General features: G+C 36.6%; 1 protein-coding gene across 1 annotated transcript in view; it reads right to left on the bottom strand.

The window, feature by feature from the left end:
- Positions 1–20,699, bottom strand: part of cnksr3 (cnksr family member 3) — a 37,297-nt gene that overhangs the window by 6,042 nt on the left and 10,556 nt on the right. Inside the window, exons 3-18 of the mRNA XM_056764702.1 lie at positions 17,672–17,874; positions 16,835–16,922; positions 16,217–16,258; positions 13,509–13,628; positions 13,368–13,427; positions 13,118–13,186; positions 11,558–11,704; positions 9,214–9,341; positions 8,923–9,104; positions 8,646–8,732; positions 6,574–6,865; positions 3,000–3,150; positions 2,713–2,763; positions 1,746–1,782; positions 1,342–1,511; positions 1,135–1,208 (exon numbers count right to left, since the gene is read on the bottom strand). Coding sequence (XP_056620680.1) covers positions 1,135–1,208; positions 1,342–1,511; positions 1,746–1,782; positions 2,713–2,763; positions 3,000–3,150; positions 6,574–6,865; positions 8,646–8,732; positions 8,923–9,104; positions 9,214–9,341; positions 11,558–11,704; positions 13,118–13,186; positions 13,368–13,427; positions 13,509–13,628; positions 16,217–16,258; positions 16,835–16,922; positions 17,672–17,874 — 1,901 coding nt within the window. The remainder of the gene's footprint in view (positions 1–1,134; positions 1,209–1,341; positions 1,512–1,745; positions 1,783–2,712; positions 2,764–2,999; positions 3,151–6,573; positions 6,866–8,645; positions 8,733–8,922; positions 9,105–9,213; positions 9,342–11,557; positions 11,705–13,117; positions 13,187–13,367; positions 13,428–13,508; positions 13,629–16,216; positions 16,259–16,834; positions 16,923–17,671; positions 17,875–20,699) is intronic.

The following is a 20,699-nucleotide window of genomic DNA, read 5'->3' as shown; positions in this document are numbered from 1 at the left end:
ATGTGATAGAATAACATTATTTGGCAAGTTATCATATATGATACACAGTACGATAATGCTTGAATGTCTCAAATTCTTTTAGATTATTGATCTTTTTTTAAAACATCAGTCGCTCTGTTATATGCATCATCTTGAAACTTTGATTAATTTCTGAAATTATTTAGTTATATCAAACCATTGCGATATGTCATGTGCTAATTTGTGAAATTTGGCTAATTTCAATATTATGTAGGGATGCACAATATATTATCCGCAGTATCGGTCAATAAATGGTCACTTAATGTTATCGCATCGGCTGAAAATAAAATTTAGGCCGATATTTAATAGCTGATAAATTATTAATAATTTCCTCTGGTTGGACCACTTAAATATGCACTCTGCTCACAGTTCAAATCTAGAACAGCGTGTCTTTTAGTCATGATCACTTACTGCTATTAGCAAACCATTGTTGATGTACTATGTAGATATTTATGAATATGTAAATGATAGGAACAAAAGCATATTGTAAGAAGCCGACTTCTGTCTTGTTGCTTTCTGTCTTGAGACCTGTTAGACTTGTGGCTATTGAGAACACTTCTCTGCGTTGCTATGGACGAAAATCTTTCATTTGTTTATTAAATAAACATACCAGAAAAGTTTAAGTTAAAGAATCTTAAATTAGTGTAAAGCAGGCTTGGTACATGATTAGGAAAAGTATTTTTCAGTATCAGCAAATGTTTTATTAATATTTAGGAAACGTATGTCGGCCAATATATCGGTTATCGGCTTCCAGTGTTCAAGAATTATCGGTTATTGTTATCGGCCAAGATGTACACATCGGTGCATCCCTAATATTATGTGAACCTCTACCATTCACGAACAAAAAATGCACACACCTCTTTTCTAAACTAACCACACAATTTTAGGTATCAATCATGCCTGTAGAAGAATTGCAGTATAATGAATTACTGCCGTACACAAACACTACCTAAGACTAATTGTTATTAAGTTTCTTAGCAATCACCACAATCACACACATGTGGTTCTCGTTCTAAAAACGTAACATAGATAGCTGTGGCAGGGGCACCTACTAATACCACAGTACCTCTGACAACGATATGCCAAAATCGTGCTAAATAGGTTAAACGGACTTACTACTTTTTCTTGCATTCAGTAGCCTGATCTACAGTAAAGTCTCTCAGGTTGATGTAACCCTCGGCTTTCTCTGCCTAGAAAGAACATAGAAAAGACCTGATAGTCACTTTGAACATTACATAAGAAATCTCGATAAGCTCACACAAACATGGTTCACAATTTCCGTAGCACGAACACACATTACCACGGGAAAACCACACAGCTTACCGTCTCGGATGTGTACCAGTAGAGCGAACATTTCTTCAGCACAAACCAGAACTTCTTCCACCTCCAACCCAAGAGCCCTTTGCTTTCTTTCCTTTTGTACAACCAGCCCTGACAGTCGCCCTGCCCCAGGTCCTTCACCGAGACCCTCCTGCGGCTCATCACACCATTGCCTAACACAAACAAACATACACGTATGAAGCTTCTTGTTGAGTTCGAAATACCAATATCCAAGATAATATAACCACGTCCTCATGATGCAGTCAACAAAGACATGCTTACGTCAACACAATCTCAATTTATCTTTTCTCTTCGTACATTGTGTTCAAAAACATGATTTTTTTAACTCTTTGTGCAAGTTTCAAATAGTAAAAAACATGTATATTAGAAGAGATCTTTCTGCTTACCCTGAGACCTTTCCGAAGCGAAGTCTTGAAGAGGATACTGAACGAGCCGAAGAGAAAGAAATGAGATGTAAATTAAGCAGTGAACATCAACCCCACAGTTCAGAGCGAAGGCACTAATAACACAGCCGTCTGTTGAGCAAGCCTTCACTTCCCCTCACCACACACACATGCCAGTGATAGAGCAAGCACACGCTAACTATCATATCTTCTCTCTCTCTCTCTCTTTCGATACACATACCATTTCACAAGCTCATCTACATAGGGACTCAAATGAGGACTCAAATAAACCAAAGTGGGCAGGGTGACATGTGATACTTCCACTTTTGCTACCTAAAAAGTGAACTCAGCACATTTTTATTATTTCACTGTTAGAAACTAATAATAAATAAAGTCAAATAAATTGTATGTAAGAAAGACTCATGTAAATAGTGAAATGAGTGAAATGCCTTATGGCAAGAGATTACATGACCAAGTTACTCATGTTACCTTTACTATTGGACACTTTGCTTATGGTGTAATCATAGCTGACTATTTAGGGCACTTCTAAGGCACTACTAAAAGAATGACAATGTTAATACTAATAGGAAAACAGGATTTTTAGGTTCATTCGTGTGGTTTTTTTTGCATTGTGTTCTTATCTGCAAGACAATTAAACATTTTCTTTCATATTCTCATTACGGTTAAATAAATCATAATATGACATGACATTATTTGTTTTACAAGGTTAAAGTATGGTAGTATTTCTTTAATTTAGGCAAATTTGAAACCTCAAATTACAGCTAAGCAAGACAGACATTGACACACTTTGACGCATTTTGTGTAAAGCCTGAATATAACAAATGTGCTTTTGTTTCATGAAATGTCATATCCGTGTATCACTGAAAATACGCTTCTATTTTTTTGACTTAACTTAAACATACACATTTTGATAACCTAAACATTGATAAAAAAACAAGTGGACACTTACTGACTGCATTGTGCTGATCACCTCTACTGTCTTCAGAGACAACAACACAGTCTGAAACAAACACACATGCACATTAATAACAAAACACACATTTAGTCAGTTTTTATATAACATATAATAATGTACAAAAACAATGCACAATGCTTGAATGATGATGTAACAACTTATACTTTCATGTTTGTCAAACAGGTTGCATTGCCTGTGGCAAAAATTAAACTGAAGTGTGTGTTGAGTGGTCGCTTATTTACTTTCTTCACTCTTTTTAGTATTTATTTATGTTTACTCACCTGAAGCCAGCATGTAAAAACCTGAAAGTATCTTATGCCTCTGAAAACAACTCTGGTAGACATCATAGACCTTGCAGAAGATGGTTTGGTTTGTTTGTGAAGCGACTTTGAACACTCACGTTGACTTAGGTGTGTTCGATACCATAAGGCGCTGCATGACAGTCAGTATCGCGAGAGCGATTCGAAGTCTATGCTTTCGAAGCACTCTCGCGATACCTTGATGTCATTGACCGGTAAATCAGCGCAGCCGCGCGTTAGGTCAAACACGCCCTTTAGAAATGCTCCTCTAATGACGCATACATTTGCATAATTGATTTAATCACTCCCCTCTATTCGTTATTTTTAAGTGGTGGGCATTATATTTAAATGCCTGTCGTTATATGCTAGTGTTATCTAGTGGATTGTTCAAAAGAAGAACTTTGTGTAGTTGTGAGTCGTCCACTGCAGTTAAAGCCCACTGTAGGGCGATATTGCACTGTTTATAAAGACAACAATCGAATTACAAAATAATACTGTTTTCAACATAAAGTGACGTGTAAACACGCTAATCTGATCCGGAATTATGGCAATAAAGAAGAAAGAGTAATGCTGCATTCCAGACACGTTAGATTCGTGATATTTCCCACCTCAAACCGGTTTTAACGTTTGGATTTAGTAACATTTAATAACATTAAAACATTAAAGTTGCTTATGACTCATAACATTTAAACACACATAATAAGTATTATCATTAAAACAGCGCGTTTACAGAAATGATTTCCTACTTCCGATTTTTGGTCATCAATGATTGATTTGAAGCATGTTTTTGTATTTTTCCTGCTATTTCAATTTTTAATTACTATATTAAATGTGTTTTTGTTTTTTGTGTACTGTGTTTTCACTTTCACCAAATTAGGTAAAAACGAATTTTAACCCTTTGAAATACTTTAAAATTAGAATTGTAACTGCAGATAATGTTGGTATTGTAACTACGTAATATATCTTATTCTTGTAGAATTGTACAATAAAAAATAAAATACAATAAGATAATGATTTAAAAGATTTAAAAAGACTGAGGTAACATAAAGGCTATTGGCTATTTCAAAAGGGGCCGGCGAGGCCATATTTCATTTAACTTCCTGTTTAATTACATCAACACAAGGAGGCGGAGCTATTGCATTTTCTTCCCAATGACCACAAACACATACAGGATTTGTGTGAACTTTATTATGACCAAAATCATTATTAAAGGTATTAAACAAAATAGAAGAATATCAAAATCAAGTAATCCTATTTTAACTGCTTTATGTTCTAGTTTTACACAAGACAGGTCAGGTTAACTGTTGGCATCTGATACTGTTGAAATGTTTTATTTAACCATGAATTAATCTTATACACAACAAAATAATTTATAAGTTCTAAGACAAACAGTAGCTCCATTTTGTGAGTTATTAAATCAAGAAAGACTTTACTCAGCATGGAAAATATATAACACTTGGGTTTTACAATATTTTGTACTATTGAACTGAGACATTCAGTTTGTGAATTTGGATTTGATCCAATCAGGATGTAAATGTGACTGAATGGCATAATTAAGAGCTAAAATAGTACAAAACAATAGCACTCCTAGACATGAAGCATTATTTAAATACATTTAATCAAATTCAGTATGAATAACTCATAAACATGTTATCATACACACCACATATGAAATGTGAGAAAAGTAATTAATGTTTAAAAAACATGAATCTTATAATTTTCTGTCTTTATATTTCTTTTGTCCTCATTTCGATACTGTTTTTCTACTGTTTGTGCAAACATGTATTTTTCGTAAGGCTGCTTTGCAACATAAAAAGCGCTCTAGAAATACATTTGAGTTGAAATGCCACATATAGAAATCTTTTGTTTCTGAACCACCATGGAAGAACTTTCACAGAATTTCTTATTTATGTATAATCAATAGAGTAAGTTAATGTCAGTATTTATTTTAATACATTTATCTGAAAACATAATGTGGTGCACACTAAAAAAATGTAAATCCGATTTATCTGAATTGTTTTGACAGTTTTGATCCAATGGCACTGTCTAATTTGTTGTATCTTACACACGTGCCTGGCCCGAAGTTTATTTCCTGTCTGTGTTTGGTTATAATGTTACAATTTATTTTAGATTTAATTTATATTAATAGATTTGTATTAATATTATATTGCAAATGAATTATATTAAATGAAATAAAAACTACTTTAGTTATTGATACTTTGCAGAGGTGTATCGGAAGTTAAGTTTGGGACAGATAATGTTTGTTTTTAAAATAATCATGTTGTAGCACTGAAACATCTATAAATATCAGGTAATAAATAGGCATTGTAGCTCAAAATGAATAATGTAATTACTTACGGTGTTAACTTATCAAAGGGGTCAAATGGCGCGAATGCGTGTTTTTCTGTGTCTTTGGTGTGTTTAAGTTGCTCATGCATGTATTAGACACGTAAAGTTGCGAAATTTTAAGTGTCTGAACAATAGATGCATTCTATCTAAAAGCAAATGCTCACCCAGACCTGCCTAAAACGTCTCTTGTAACCACACCCCCATACATTTACATCATTTCGTGGTATGACTTGATTAAGACCGCCCAAATGTAAGGTGGGTGTACCTGTCAGTACAACTGCTTTGGAACCTGATGTTCCAAATATGGTAAGAGGCGTTACATTTCCGTCACACGCTTGCAGTATTCGACTAATCACTACGCACTGGTTAACTGGCCAATCATAGCACACCTCACTTTTCAGAGCCATGAGCTTTGTAAATGAGCTTAGTAGAATCTGCGCCTATCATAGAGGCGGGACAAAAAGGAGATACAAAGATGCACGGTATGTGGAAAATACAGAGTTTTTTAACCTTAATATAACCATTGCATTACATGTAAAACAAACGATAATATTCGTCTTAGCCGTGTCATATGACTCCTTTAAATCACCAGACTTGTCTCTGACTAATTCTTCTGTTATGTGGGTCCTGAATTTGTAAAAGCATTTCAGTTAATTTCTCTTCCTGTTATTCCAAAACATCCTGTAGGGTGTGGCCAACTCAACTCAAATCAAATTCCGCTGCATGAATTGATAAAGAGCTGATTTCTAAATACTTTCTTTTGCACAAGCATGAGACATTCATTTCAAACATCAGAAAAACTTTGCCTTATAACTTAGCCCATGTGCACACCTATCTTAGAAAGAACACAGCTCTAGTCTTTATCTCATACTGTAAGCATTATGTAAATAAAAACTATTTAGTATGCATTTAAATAAACTAGACCAGATACATAATAACGTTTGCAGAAATTAAATAACCTAATGTCACAGTCATTTAAAGAAGCAACTGAAAAATCCAAATAATGACCTGATTAAATTTTTCACAAAGAAACACAGAGAGAGAGTTCTCAGTAGTGTATTGAATGCTTTTGAAATTGTATAAAAACAGTAACAGGTGTTAAACTGTGGATGTCTGTAATACTGGCCAAACTGAATTTTCACAGATCTCTGATCTCAGATTTAAAATGATAATACTGCACATGGATGGCAGACAGCAGCACAGTCAGTGTGTGAGCAGCTTGAGTCGGGCGATCCAACTGCTAAGCAGCGACGGCTCTGATGGGGGTCTCTTGGTGGATTTAGATGCAGAGGGCTTCCGAGCAATGGCTTCTTGATAGGGTATGGTGCTGCTGGTGTGCAGGTCTGCGTCGATAAAACACTGGCTGCCACGGATGTGATCTACCCCTCGGACGAGCTGGCGTTCACCTCGGGGCCGGTATGGCAGTGGATAACAGGGTGACTCTTCTGAGATGGTGGGGATCTGTTCATTACTGAGATATCTGTGCAACATCTCATCACCTAAAGATGAACAAGATGGAGTTAGTCATGTGACACAAAATGCAAGTATGGAAGCACTAATAATGAGTATTTTAGTCTCTGGTCATGTAATGATTACTCCCAGCCTCAGACAGCATGCCAACGAACCGTTTAACAATGTCTGAAGCATGTTGCATTTCAAATGTTAATAAATCTCAAGCTCCTATCTGACTAAAGGCTCAGATAACTCAGGACTAATTTTATGTGGTGTTTAATAGTATTAAACAAAACGGTTGGGTGGGATATTAACTATTAGGAAAGAGAAAAGAAAGAAAGAAGTTGATGTAGACGGTATATATAAGAAAATATTTATTAAATTTTTACTTGAGATCTGATGAAATATAATAAGAGCACTGTATGTTTAGCTTTGTTTGCATATTTATGTAAACAAAGTGCAACAGCATTTTAATGCCATGTTAAAATATAACAATTATGAGAACGTAGTCATAATATTTGAATATATAAAGTAAAAATGACAGAATAAAGTTGCAGCAATATGAGATTTTGCTGGATGTTCTCAAAATTGGACTTTATTCTCATAATAATATAACCTTAATTTCACAATGCTATGACTATTCTCATAATTTTGACTTAATTTTGATTATTATTATTCTCATTGCTAGAAATTCAGTACCAAGTTCGTAATTTTCCACCACTGATCGCGTCTGCCATATTCAATTTGATTCAAAACATATTTTTTCAAACTCGTCCGTCAAAGTTTGTTCCATTGGCACACAATTTTGTTTATGGCATGTAGTGAGACTCCTGACAAAAAGTTATTAACTGATTCTTGATTGATCAAATGGTTATCATATACAGGGACAACAAATTCTTAGGCGAACATGCCAAAGGGTCATGTGGCCGTTTCTTCAGGACACTTTTGTGTAATGACACAAATCTTGGTATGTATCACCACTGGCACATTTTATCTAACTCATAATTTGGTGTCAGCACGAAACGATATGAGCAGTTTTTTGTGTACTAAGTGCCGTTCCATGTGTTTTTCAAAATCTTTGTGCCATTGGGCTTGACCCCATAATTTCTGCTTGCAGCTATATTTATGATTATTTTATTAAATATGATTACATAACATTTTACTATAAAAATATGGTTATTATTAATATATATATTTTTATAACATGGCAAAAAATGCTGTCGTATAAAGTGTTTGAACTGATTTTCAAAGTCTATACACACCAGCTGTGACAATATTTAAACGAGATACCACTTTGTTTGCACATTGATAAAATATTGTGGAATCATTTATTTTAAATTAGCCCCCCATAAACAACCCTTTATAAAAGGCAAACAGTGACTGGTCACTTTTTACATGTTGGTTAGACAGATTATTTGTGTTTAAGTGATCAGTTCTTAATAAGAATAATCGAAAAAGCTGACCCAATACCAATATACTGGACACAAGGATGATACTGGAAGAGATGTCTATGATAAAGTTCTAAAATGTAACAAGCTTTTGTCTCTATTCTTTAACAATGAGCAGACATCAACTCAACAAGTATTCAGTCAAAATTCGTTCCACTTGTTTAATATTGCCTGTCATTTTCATCTTCAAATGAACTCTGGGTGTGCAGGATGTTCCCCTTGAGCTACTTACAAACAGCTTCAAAATTGCAAAGCGCCCCACGTTATCTGACCTTTGTCCGCTCCTGCACATGTAATTGGGTGGTAAAATATTTGCGCCGGCAGCTGCAGATTAACACGCCTGAGCGCCAGTTTACACACAGGCAGGTGTTCGGCTTACCTTTCCTTCCAAGAGCCCAGGGTCTAGAGGGGGAGTCTGACACGCCCAGGCAAGTGTCTACCGGCATGGACACGGGACGTGGCTTCCCTAAAGCGCGAGCAACAATGCAAGATTCAGTCTTATTGAACCCTAGCATGAATATTTGAACAACACCACAATGCCTTCACAAACCATGGTGGTTAAGCCCTTTATTTGAAGGTTTACAGTGAATAGAAGACAAATATTGAATTCAGCGATGGTATTTCAGTAACTTTACAATTATTTGGGTGGGACTCACCTCTTGAGGGGTTGCGCTGTCGCAGTCGCGCCTGTAGGACGACAGGCTCGGATGGATTCATAGTGAATTTACTGTCCGCAATGTTTGATCGCCGTCTGTTAGCCAAGTCTAAAGAAGAGTTTGGCGACTCGGGACGTTTTGGTCTCATCTTCACAACTGCATATTCACACGTCTTTTCATCCCTGCAGAGTAAGCAAAGATAAAGACTTATGGAGTTGTATATCTAGATAATATTTAAGGCAGTTTTGGACACATTAAATACACAGTAAGAGTCATTAGAATTATACTGACCGTGGGCTATATGGAATGGAAGGTGGAGGAGGAATATGCAGATCTAAAATTGCAGATTTTTCCAGCCGCTTGACAGAAATTTGCTCAGGATTTCTAGATGCCTGGCCAACAGGTGCATGTGATGGACTCTAAAATAAACACAGACAAAAAAGGCATATTCATCTTTCGTTCTGTTTAATTCATATTCAAGTACAATAACTATGAAGAAACTCACATGGTCTATATTAGTAAACCGCTGCTCTACTTTGCCATATTACACCTTGCATGATCTTTAACATGGGGTAAACAGTAGGATAGCAGAGCTTTGCATGACTTTCACTCCATTTAAATAATTTAATAGACCTGTGATCTCAACACCAAATTACTACAATATCATTCTTTGTGTACTGAAGTACTTCATTTTCCAAGTAAGCCTTGGATCACAGAGTTCACAAGGGCAAGAAAAGACTTGCACAAATGATTATTGTTAATATCAGTTTAAGTCAATAATTGTGTTCTACTTTTCTAAACGGAACCAATAATTCCCAATAGGTCTTTGATCTTTGGTTGCCTTCATCAAATTCACGAGTTCGCTCGCCCATTCAGTCTTAACTCATTGGCCGCCAGCCTCTTTAAAAAAAAATTGCCAGCCTACGCCAGCGTTTTTTAACATTTTCACCCAAATTTAATGGCTCACACTAATTTTTTTGTAAATAATATATGGACAAACAATATTTCAAATGAAAGAACAGAGTCTCATCTTTTAAACAAAAGAAACCGTATTCTTCTATCTTCATTTGTTCGTTTTTTTATCACTCCGTATATGAGGGTAGGTTTCTTCAAAAATGCATCACTTTGATTAAACAGATGAGATTATTAACGTTTTTTGTCAAAGATTCCGCTCAGATTACACTCAGAACAACCATTAAAAACCGCTTAAACATACACGTTCTAGGTTCTGGGATTCTGTACTTTTTCCCAGTGGTGTGTAATAGCACCACCTGCTGTACAACAGTACAAACACTGATTAGCGTAAAAACTCGTCTTTGGCGGGGAACCGTTTTTATTTTAATCATGAGATAACTCGTCAATGGCGCTGAAATCTCATAACCATTACCATTTAAAACTGTCAATCCCATAGCATGCTTTGATAAAAAAGCATATGCATGATGCGTATTAAGCAAGTTTTTATTAATCATACATAATTAGTTATTAATTAATTATATTTGAATCGAAAATTATACATGTAACATTTCTTAACAGCGGAAAACTACTCGTATCGGTAATGGGAATGAAAAAAAGTTGTGTGCACTGCGTGACAAGAAAATATTAAGCTTTAAACTGGACAACAATATAGTAATCTGTTCATTTAAAAGGTAGTGGCAGATGTGTTTCTTCAAATTAAATAAAACTTAAAGTAAATATCTTTGTGTGTGTTTAAAAAAACAGTCCTTTAGAAATGATACGGATGATGAGAATATTAGTCATGGACACTTCTTCTTTCCAATATTTAGTAATTTTTATTATAATATATTTATTTAATATATTTGTCATTTGAGAACATCTAATAGAACATTAAATGTTTTTGTTCAGAATATTTACATTTTATTCAGTTTAAATTACACTATAAAATGCACTCAAACAGATCGGGAGTGTTTCAGCTAAAAAAAACAATAATAATACATCATTTATACATAGTTTATATTCAATGTTTAAAATTTGCCTTAAACGGAGTAACAATCATTTTCTCAAGCTGTAGTCTAGAAGTCTGACCTTTAACAGAGCGGGCGAGGAAGATTACATGTGGACTCACATTAGCTAGTTATAAACAACGGCTTTGACATTTGGACTGACAGTTTAATCAGAAGAAAACACACATCCTGATGCTGCTGGTCAAGCAAACTCAAGTCATGTTAAGTCAACATGAGTCACCTGTGGAAGATATCAGAGTGTTTTTTAAAGACAAGCTCATCTTTGTGTGCGTTTGGGAGGGGATATGTTTTCTTTTCAACACCCATCTAAACCCATCCACTCATGTTGCAACATTTACACATATTTGGGAGTTTATTCAAATGTGTTTATCACACACATAAACACTTAAAATATCCTTTACAAACTAAATGTTTGCTTGCATACTTCTACTACATACTTCTGTACATAATGAGCTGGTGATGGAAAGGTATGTATGGAACTCTTACAGCAATTTTTGTGCAAACACTCACTGTTATAAAAGCACCACAGATCTACAGTGTTAAGATTGTTCAGGAACTGTTGGAATAGTTTGTGATATACATTGAACAAGTTTAGTAGAAAGCATCTTAAGTATGAACTAACCAGCACTGGACCATATTACTCTGGGCATTACCTGGGTGGCGGGGGGTCTCCAGCGCATGTTCTTCAGCGGTGCGGGAGTGAAGCCGCAGGTACCAGAAGGTCTTTTCTTCAGCATTAGTGTCACATTCTGAGGATCTTCCCTGAGCTTTGTCACCAGATTCTTCAACTGCCAGCCCACCTGAGATTGAATAAATCAACCATGCACAATCAAAACAAAACAATAAAAAATTCAACATGTTAAAGTGAAGATTGTGTTTAAATAAAATATGTCTTTGTACTGTGAATATTAATTTAGTATTTATTTTATTTTACAATTTTATTAATGTTTTTATTTTGTATTTGTTTATATTTACTAATAATCTTAAATAAATGTTTATTTAATTTTTTTTTTTTTATAAATGCATGTACGTGTATGTGTTTATAAATACAAAATAATATTTTAATATGAACAGTAAACAAATTTTATTCTGGATGCGATTAATCGTTTGACAGCCCTTATAAACTTTGTGCCTGGTGCGTGTCCCTGATGAAACGTCTATAGATCATAGGCTGCGTTTACATTTGTCATTAACATTCAACCTTTATCTGGATGTTGTCCACATACACATTGAGAACACAAGTGAAACGCGCTTTTCATCAGAATGTCATTCTTAGTTTAGGACACATTGTGATCGGATGTCAATGTAATGTAAACACAATCCAGACAGTTTGTCTAAATTTACCGGTACAACCTTACAAAATCGAAATATGCCGACTATCATTATTTTTACTCCTCTGTCGGAATCACAATGTGTCCGGGAGAACCTCTGGATCAGAACACGATGCTTGGATGACATTCCGATAAGAACATTCCGTTTACACTTTTCAATGTGTATGTGGACGACATCCAGATACAGGTCGCATCTAAATGACAAATGTAAATGCAGCCATAGTGGCAAAAAAATAATGATCCTTCATTTTTCTATAAAAACGTCATTTTATTTGGGGGAAAAATTAGACATAAGGAAAATGTTTTAAAGCGCAGAACAATAACAACCAATCTGAAAAAACATTGTCTGTGTCAAACACTGGAGATTTCATCACTGCCAGGGTGCAAAAACCAACAACAATTACCATCAACAAAATGTCCTGTTGCTCCTAGCAGTTGTGACTTGTTTGCCCAAAAGTGAAATGATCTTTTACTGCCTATCATATCACGTTTGTTCAGAACACTGTGGGCACTGAGTAGCGTAATGTCCGCTGAGTCATGTGACTGCAGTGAGTATCAATGTGGGAAAGCTGAGCGTTTATAGTCTGAATAGCATTATGCAGGACAAAACAAATGGGTCATCATCACCAGCCCAGTGCTTTCTCTATAAATACCACTGATCCAAAACACTGATAAAGATGATCTAAACAATACAGTCACCAAAGAGCCATTTAGCACTCATTGAACGTCTCTCTCTCTCTCTCTCTCTCTCTCTCTCTCTCTATCTATCTCTCTCTCAGATCAAGTTTACTCAGTCTGCACCATTTTCCAACACAAAAGCTTGCCACTGTTCCTCTTTCCTTCTTTTACGGTTCACACTCTGTGGCAGGTGGATGGACTCACCACTGTTTGTCTGTTGACTTGTATCACCTCATCGCCAGCATGAATCCGCTGAGTTCTGTCCGCCTGGGACTGTGTGCATAACAAACAGACGTCATGAATCAGTTAAAGCAATCCCGTCTCCTTTATTACGGTTCTTGGCGAGGCATTAGTCAAAGGCGCTAAAGTGGCTTGTGACGTTAAGCATGGGAACATTAAGCTCGGAACACTGATGCCTTGATAGAAAAACAAAACAGCGATAAGTTTGACTCACATGTTCAGTCGTTCCGGTGATGACGTGTAGGCCGTCGTAAGTAGATTTAATATACATTCCCTGCAAAAGTAAACCATATGAAATCATTACGCAATCAGTGAAATACTGTAGTAATGCCTGCGGTTACTTTCTCGTACTCACCAGACCCTCGCCCGGTTGGATGTTGGCGATGTGGACTTCTTCCAAACAGGTCATGGTACACTTTAAGGGGTCGGAGGTCATCCTCATGGTCGCATCACAAATGCCAGTCAAAACCCGTGACTTGAACAAACAGAAAGAAAAGTGTTGTCACCAGACCCATGTCTGCGGTATTAATGATCCATTTGGTCATCATGATAACTTCAAAGTCTGTGTCCAATTCTTTTTCTGTGTCTCATTTTTCTCTCTCAATGTTCTGATGTTTTTGTGAACCGTTTCCCGGTCAAGAAATAAACATCCCTTTGACAAATCTGTCAGACGATATACACTTCCATACAGGTGGGCAAGAAAAACCTGTTTATGGTTAAATACAGATGGCTGCCAAGTTGTGATCACATGAGCCCTCTTTATTACCAAAGGCTTTCAGATAGAGAATAAATAAACCGCGGATGAGGCTGCTTCTACAATGGCGATTTTTTTGGATGTCACATCACTTCATTCAGTGGAACAGGGAACTCATAGCTGGGGATTATTTACACAATAGGAGACAATTCTAGCATGTTTCAGAAAGATGTGCATTCTGCTGAAGCCAGACATGAGGTCAGAGCGGCACGCGAGGATCTCTCGACTCTCGCAGCCACGTGCTGGCTTGTGCAAAACTTGTTAGTTGTTATACACAACTAATTGTGTGTAAGATTTACAGTATTAGTTCATGCATTTGTGCTTTCTAAAAATGCATTTCATTTCACAACTCTTTCCATTAATTACAAATTGTATCTAACACGTTGAAGTCTGTCCTTCCATAAATGCTAGACAAAAGAGGCTTTCTGGCATAATCTTGTGAGGTTTTTCTGTTCATTCCAGCATGAAAGAGAACTTGATAGCGATGCGCTGTCTGACATAGATTCACTGACGCAGACTTTAGCCTGTGACTGTATAAACCAGACTTTGTCGCGGGCGCGGATGTCGCGGATGTTCTGTAAAATATTTTGAATCCATTAATCTGATTTTTTTTTTATGCCTTTAACACATTCACGTCTACAGCCCAAAAATGAACGTAAAAAACAGCTAATTATAAAAACAAAACTATAATAACTCTGCTGTCTAGAAGTGTTCAAACTAGTTTGGTTTCTACCGACATACTGTCAATTACTACATCCAAAAATTTAACACAACCTTGTTAGTTTGTAAAACTGAAATACAAAATCGATATAGGCTATATCTATGTATGCATATGGGGTGTTTTAGGTAAGTTTACTTTACTCAAACATTTATTAATTCTGTACAACAGTCTTTCCTAAAGTTGATATTTAAAGGGGTGTGATGACTCTAGGTGGCCAATTTTATCACACCAACTATATTTAGATAAATGTTATAATGTTTCAATCTCAACAGGTCAAGTTTAGAGAAGTTTAATGTCACTTACGGTTTTTATTTATTGTTGTCCAAAATTTCCAAAAACACCACAAATGTCATTTAAAAAGACAAGATGACACACTTTGCAGAAAAGTTATCTTGCCATTTTATCAAGGAGCCAGGATTTCCCATCTATTCTGGGGTCTTATTGCTGCCTTTTCTTCATTGTCCAATCAAAATAATCCATTTAAAAAACATTAAAAGGGTCATTTGACGCGGCTAAAACGAATATTATTGTTTGCTTTAGATGTAATACAATGTCTATACACGATTTAAGGTTAAAAAACGCTGTATTTTCCACATACTGTGTATGTTTGTATCTCCTCTTTAACCAGCCTCTCTGTAACACGCTGATATTTTACAAAGCTCATCACTCTGAAAAGCGAGGTGTGCTATGATTGGCCAGTTCACTAGTGTGTAGTGACGTAGATTCGCCAGGGTGTAACACGAGGCTTTTCAGGCAGCTCTGGGTGAGCATTCGCTTCTAGATAAAAAACATATTTTGTTCCGAAACTTAAATTTTGGCAATTTTACGTGTGTAATACATGCATGGGCAACTTATAACACAACAAAGACACAGAAAAACACCTATTTCCGCCATATGACCCCTTTAACATTAGTTCACCCTTGGATATAAGAGCTTAAAGTTTTGAATATAATTGTATTTTTGCATTATTTTGAAGAATTTGACTGGTAGTGTACGTGAAGCATTTCTTTAATGGACACCGTTATCTACCACAGGATGCTCCCATGATTCCTGAGGAAAACACCTTGAAGTCCCCGTGAATCGGAAGTTGCGATCAATTTTACTTTCGAATTTTGACGCATTTCCGAGTGAAATGGAATTTCTAATGAGATTAAATAGTGGGCGTGGCTATCGTCTTTCTCTGCGATTTGATGTGTAAAACAGCCGCTGCATATATTGAAATAGAACTGGCAACAGACTGTCAGTTGAAGGGGAGGAGTTAACGGATGCTCCAACCGAGCATTACATCGTTTAAGATGGATAGTCATTACAGGAAGGAAGTGGATTTTCAGATTTTAACTAAAGATAATGAGGCCACGCAAATTTTAAAGAGAGAATGACCCACATTAATAAACTTTTTACAATAAACGCTGCAATATTTCATGAAAAACAGACATTCTCATTTTTAATTTCACTGGTACTTTAACACAATACAACCCAAACAACAGAAGTCAATCCACGTTCACAAATAACTCAAACACATCACAGATAACGGCTGAGAAAAGTTTTCCTATGTGTAAAAAGGCTAAACACAATACTTTCTACTCACCACTTCTAATATCTTTTCCTCCATTTCAAACACGGTGCAGTCCTGCAATTATAAAGGGAGGATTCACATTGAGATGCCACAATGCGTTGAGTTCCCACAGGAAAATATGCAATGGTAAACGTGAATAAAGATAGCAGAAGTATGTCAGAAATGTAATATGAGGGTTTCTAACAGAATGTGCTGACAATTACAGAACACTCTTTAAATGACATGATTTGGGAAGAGGTTTGATAGGAAAATTGGTGCAGAGGTTCATGGTTGCGGTTCTTCATTGCTGACTGAGACTATAAAGAGCACAAGAGCCAAGACATCCATCACACTTAAGAGTCGCCATGTCTGGAGAGCGAGCTCACGATCAGTGGAACCACATGTTTCTGTCTTCCTCACGAGACATGTGACTTTAGTTTATAAACATGCACAGTTCAAGAGTCAATATAAAATTTTCTCTTTAAAGAAACTGATGCTTACAATGTGTACAACAATAGAGATATAGTCTTATAGTGTGTGTGACAAGCAGATAAAAACTTTGTCTATAAAGACAGTTTTTCTTATTCATGCATGTCAGAAAAGATATTTACAGTAGAATACATGTTTGCAGAAATGGACGTGGTAACACACCTTCTGCACAGTTGTGGTCAGTTCCAGACAGAGTTGAATGATTTTATTTTTGGTCGAGGCGAAATCGCTGATGCCTGTGAGGGGAGTCCTACAACACAAACAAAGAGACAACAGTTTGACTCACCCAAACATTCATGAGGTGTTTCAACGTTCAGTTCTGGAATGTGTTTCAAGCCCAAACATGAACAACGTATACACGTACTGTAGGTGCCCGTTTCTGTGTCAACTATCTGTCTTTATGACATCGCTGGGAATGAATAAAGCTGTTTTGACTAAACATTAAGTCAAAACAATAGTTATCGAGACAGCTGCCAGTAAAAAAGGAGATACGAAGTGATTTTATAATTCGTCAACGACCATAACAAATCTATGTTCCAAAAATGTTCAACTGGTGGGTTTGCTACCAACGTAATAAAACTAGAGATGCACCGACATATCGGCCAATAATCGGTATCTGCCGATAAATACTGTCAATTAAAAGAGGACAGGATAATGCAAGAATAACATTCAGAAAGTTACGAATATATTAATTTAATCTTCAGAATTGGCATCGGCAGATATCATTCAGAAAAATCTGCTATCGGTTTTGGTGCATCTTAAAACTATTTAATAAAAATGTAAAAATTAATTTGCAGATGAAACCAGTTTATCCAAACACTATGAGCTCCAGGAACACTTTAAATACTAACAACATAACAAAAATGTTTAGTAACTGTTATTTAAAAACTGTTCACAGTTACACAGCCTTAACATGAAAACATAGTTGTCAAAATGTTCCTTGTGAGGCGTGTGAAATCTGTCTTTAAGAGAGAACCAGTGTGTGTAAATCTCACGTACCTGTCAAGCCAGGCCAGCATACCCTTGGCAGCTCCTATCAGCTCCACTACAGCAGTGAGGAACACATTGGGTGGTTTGCTTGGGCTTCCTCCATCATACGAAGGGTTTTTCCTGCGCTCTGATGCACAGTTGTTCAAGTTTTTGGAGGCCGCCCGCATTTGGCCAACAAGACTCTTCAGGTTATCAGTCTCAACACCACAGTTCTACAAAAACAAACAACAAATCTATTATAAACCAAACTACATTTTGTCTACCACAATGCTAGGCAGCGTCATAGGTTGCCAGGATGTTGCTACATGGTTGCTATGGTGTTTTGGCATAAAGAGCCCACCCAAGACCAGTGATATTCTAGTTTGTAAATGTGCCTGATGTCCCTCTGACATAAGAATTTTTCACCAATCCCCAGCCCCAGATATGAGCTCTACCACAAATACATCACGAATACACACTAACCCATGCTTATCAAGGCAGTATCTTTCACTAGAAAGCATTTTTGTGATATGAAACGTGGATTATCTGGTACTTCTCATGCCATGTGACGGTGACTAAAGCATTCAGGTCATTCCCACAACCTTTCCAGCTAAAAGTCCCATCACATTCCATCCCGCCGGTCAGAGTCGACGCATAACACGGTCTTTGCTCGACTTCAAAGAAATTCCTTAGCCCTGTTTCTCAGCAAAACCCAACCTGACATTGACTGACAGGGTGTTTTTTCCACATACTTCAAGTCTGCCAAAAAGTGTAGAGACTTGGGCCTGGTCAGAAACAACAGCATAGATGCAGGTGGATGAGAGATATATTAACTTCCAATAAGTTCTACAAGGAAATATATGCTTAGCTGGAATTTTTCTTAAATTTTGCCATAAACAGTATAAAATTCCCATCAAACGTGACTTGCGCGAATAAATCGCGCTATTCAAGAGTAGTTGGATGCTTGAACATTTTGAGTTTGCTTGCTTCATTCGCGTGATGTCACAAGATTTTAAATATAACTACAGAAATATTGAGTAATAATCACCCTCTTACCATCCCAGATGTATTTGATGAATTCAAATCCTAAATGTACATTTAAGGTGGAATTGGGGATGGAGGTGGGTTTGCTGGTGTGCAACGCGATAAGCTGCTGATAGCTGAATGAATTTAAAACGGAAGCTGTGAGGGAGTCATATTTCTATAGGTAGATGTGAATCACCTAATGCGAGCTTGACTGACATGACCAGCCAGAACTAATGCTTTATGCTTGATTTTTGCCATGAGTGTAAATTATGCAATTTCTATGCGAGGAGCAAACTATATCTTTAAATAAATGTACACGTTTCTATAGAATGCTGATGTAATACCGATGACAGAAAATGTAAACAGAAAATGGAACTTGGTCCTAAAAAGATGTGCTTGTCTACATGGTAATACATGACAGAATTCACACATTTTTTTCAAGTCTAAGACTTCTATAAAGCAGAGCTTCTGTATGTGTGACCTGAGTAAGACAGATGTTTAGCACGACTCAGCCCGGAGGCGGTGCGTCTTAACCATCTGCAGCCACCAAAACAAGAAATAAAGACAGCAAAATACCTGAGAGAGATGAATGAAACGTGAACAGATTATTAGACAGAAATTTCACATTTTCAATTCTGTGTTGTGCATCTTGTTGTTTATGGGAAAGAAAGTGAATAGTCTTTATTTTACTATTTTAACTAGCTTTATTTATTTGCACTGGAACTTTGACCGAGAGAGTCGGACACATTCGCATGTTCTCTACCTCTGTTAGACGTGACAGACACACAGTTGAGGATGAGACGGATTTGAGTGGCTGGACGGGAACTACTGAAACAATGGCATGACATATTTCCTGCTGCAGTTTACTGTGTGTTTGTCTGTATGAGTTTGTGTTGGGATGGGGGGGGCTCTCGACAGGTGGGTGGGTCACATCTGTTTCCTGCTCTCTGGGAGATATCTTGCTGAACATTCTACCCAGGAGTGCTACAGCTTTTTCAATTTCAGGTTCTCAGATCACTCCTGACAAATGACGTTTAGAGGCCGTTTACATGAGGCGAGAAACTTTTTATGATATGGTAACGCTGTTGTGTGTATCTGACACTTTTCAAAAACTCAAAGGAAAAACTTTTTTCACTCAACGAAATGTCAGGAAAATGACATCAACACAAAACATATTCTTCCAAACAAACACTACCATTTATTTATGCACTCATATGGATGCATTTGTAAAACCAGTATACACAAAAAACGAAAACTTCCATTTTGAGTAAAAACATGAGTTCAGAGTTTTTTGGGGGGGTGAACCTGTCAACACATTTAATGATGAACGAAAAAGAAACAAACTTCTTTCATACAGAGTGGAGAAAAAGGTTTTCGAGCAGCTTTTTGTGCAGTCTCTTATTATAACTCCCTGAATAAGTCTCCCGTCCTGACAGAACGCAGTCTGAATGGACACAGTGGACACCGTTTGTTCCAACTGACCCTCCCTATTCATATTCAACACAATGTTGAGACAAGCACGGGTTCAACGATAACAATCAGCACTGCCTACAACACACGATAGCGCATTCTCTCTCTCCTGATGCAAGCTGCAAGGGTTTTCTATAGGACGCATGTTATATAACCAAACAATGCATTTTTAAGTTGCACTTTGTGGCCAGCGATACTGTCCAGGACTGCAGGAGAGAAAGTCACAGGAAATCTTGGGAAGGAAGCGAGAGAGAACAGCTGATCGGAATGCTGGGAAATCTCTGATTTCCTGTTCAGGGGTGTCTCCACCTATAACAGAACTCGCACTGCCGAGAAACTTCTCCTCTTATGTTGGATAAGTCAAGTCAACTTTTTTTTATAGCGCTTTTTACATTTGAATTGTATCAAAGCTGCTGTAGTAAAAGTTTTGGTAACACTTTCCTTGAAGCATGTATGTATAACGCATTATAAAGAGTTATTAAACGGTAAAATGCATTATAATTCTTCATAATGTGTGTTTTATGCATCATATGTAGTTGTAAAGAAGTATAACCAATTAAAT

Source organism: Triplophysa dalaica, chromosome 13, assembly GCF_015846415.1.
Source record: "Triplophysa dalaica isolate WHDGS20190420 chromosome 13, ASM1584641v1, whole genome shotgun sequence".
Classification (NCBI taxonomy): Eukaryota; Metazoa; Chordata; class Actinopteri; order Cypriniformes; family Nemacheilidae; genus Triplophysa; species Triplophysa dalaica.
Note: the sequence above shows the minus strand (reverse complement) of the source record. Positions and strands in the feature narration are given on the sequence as shown.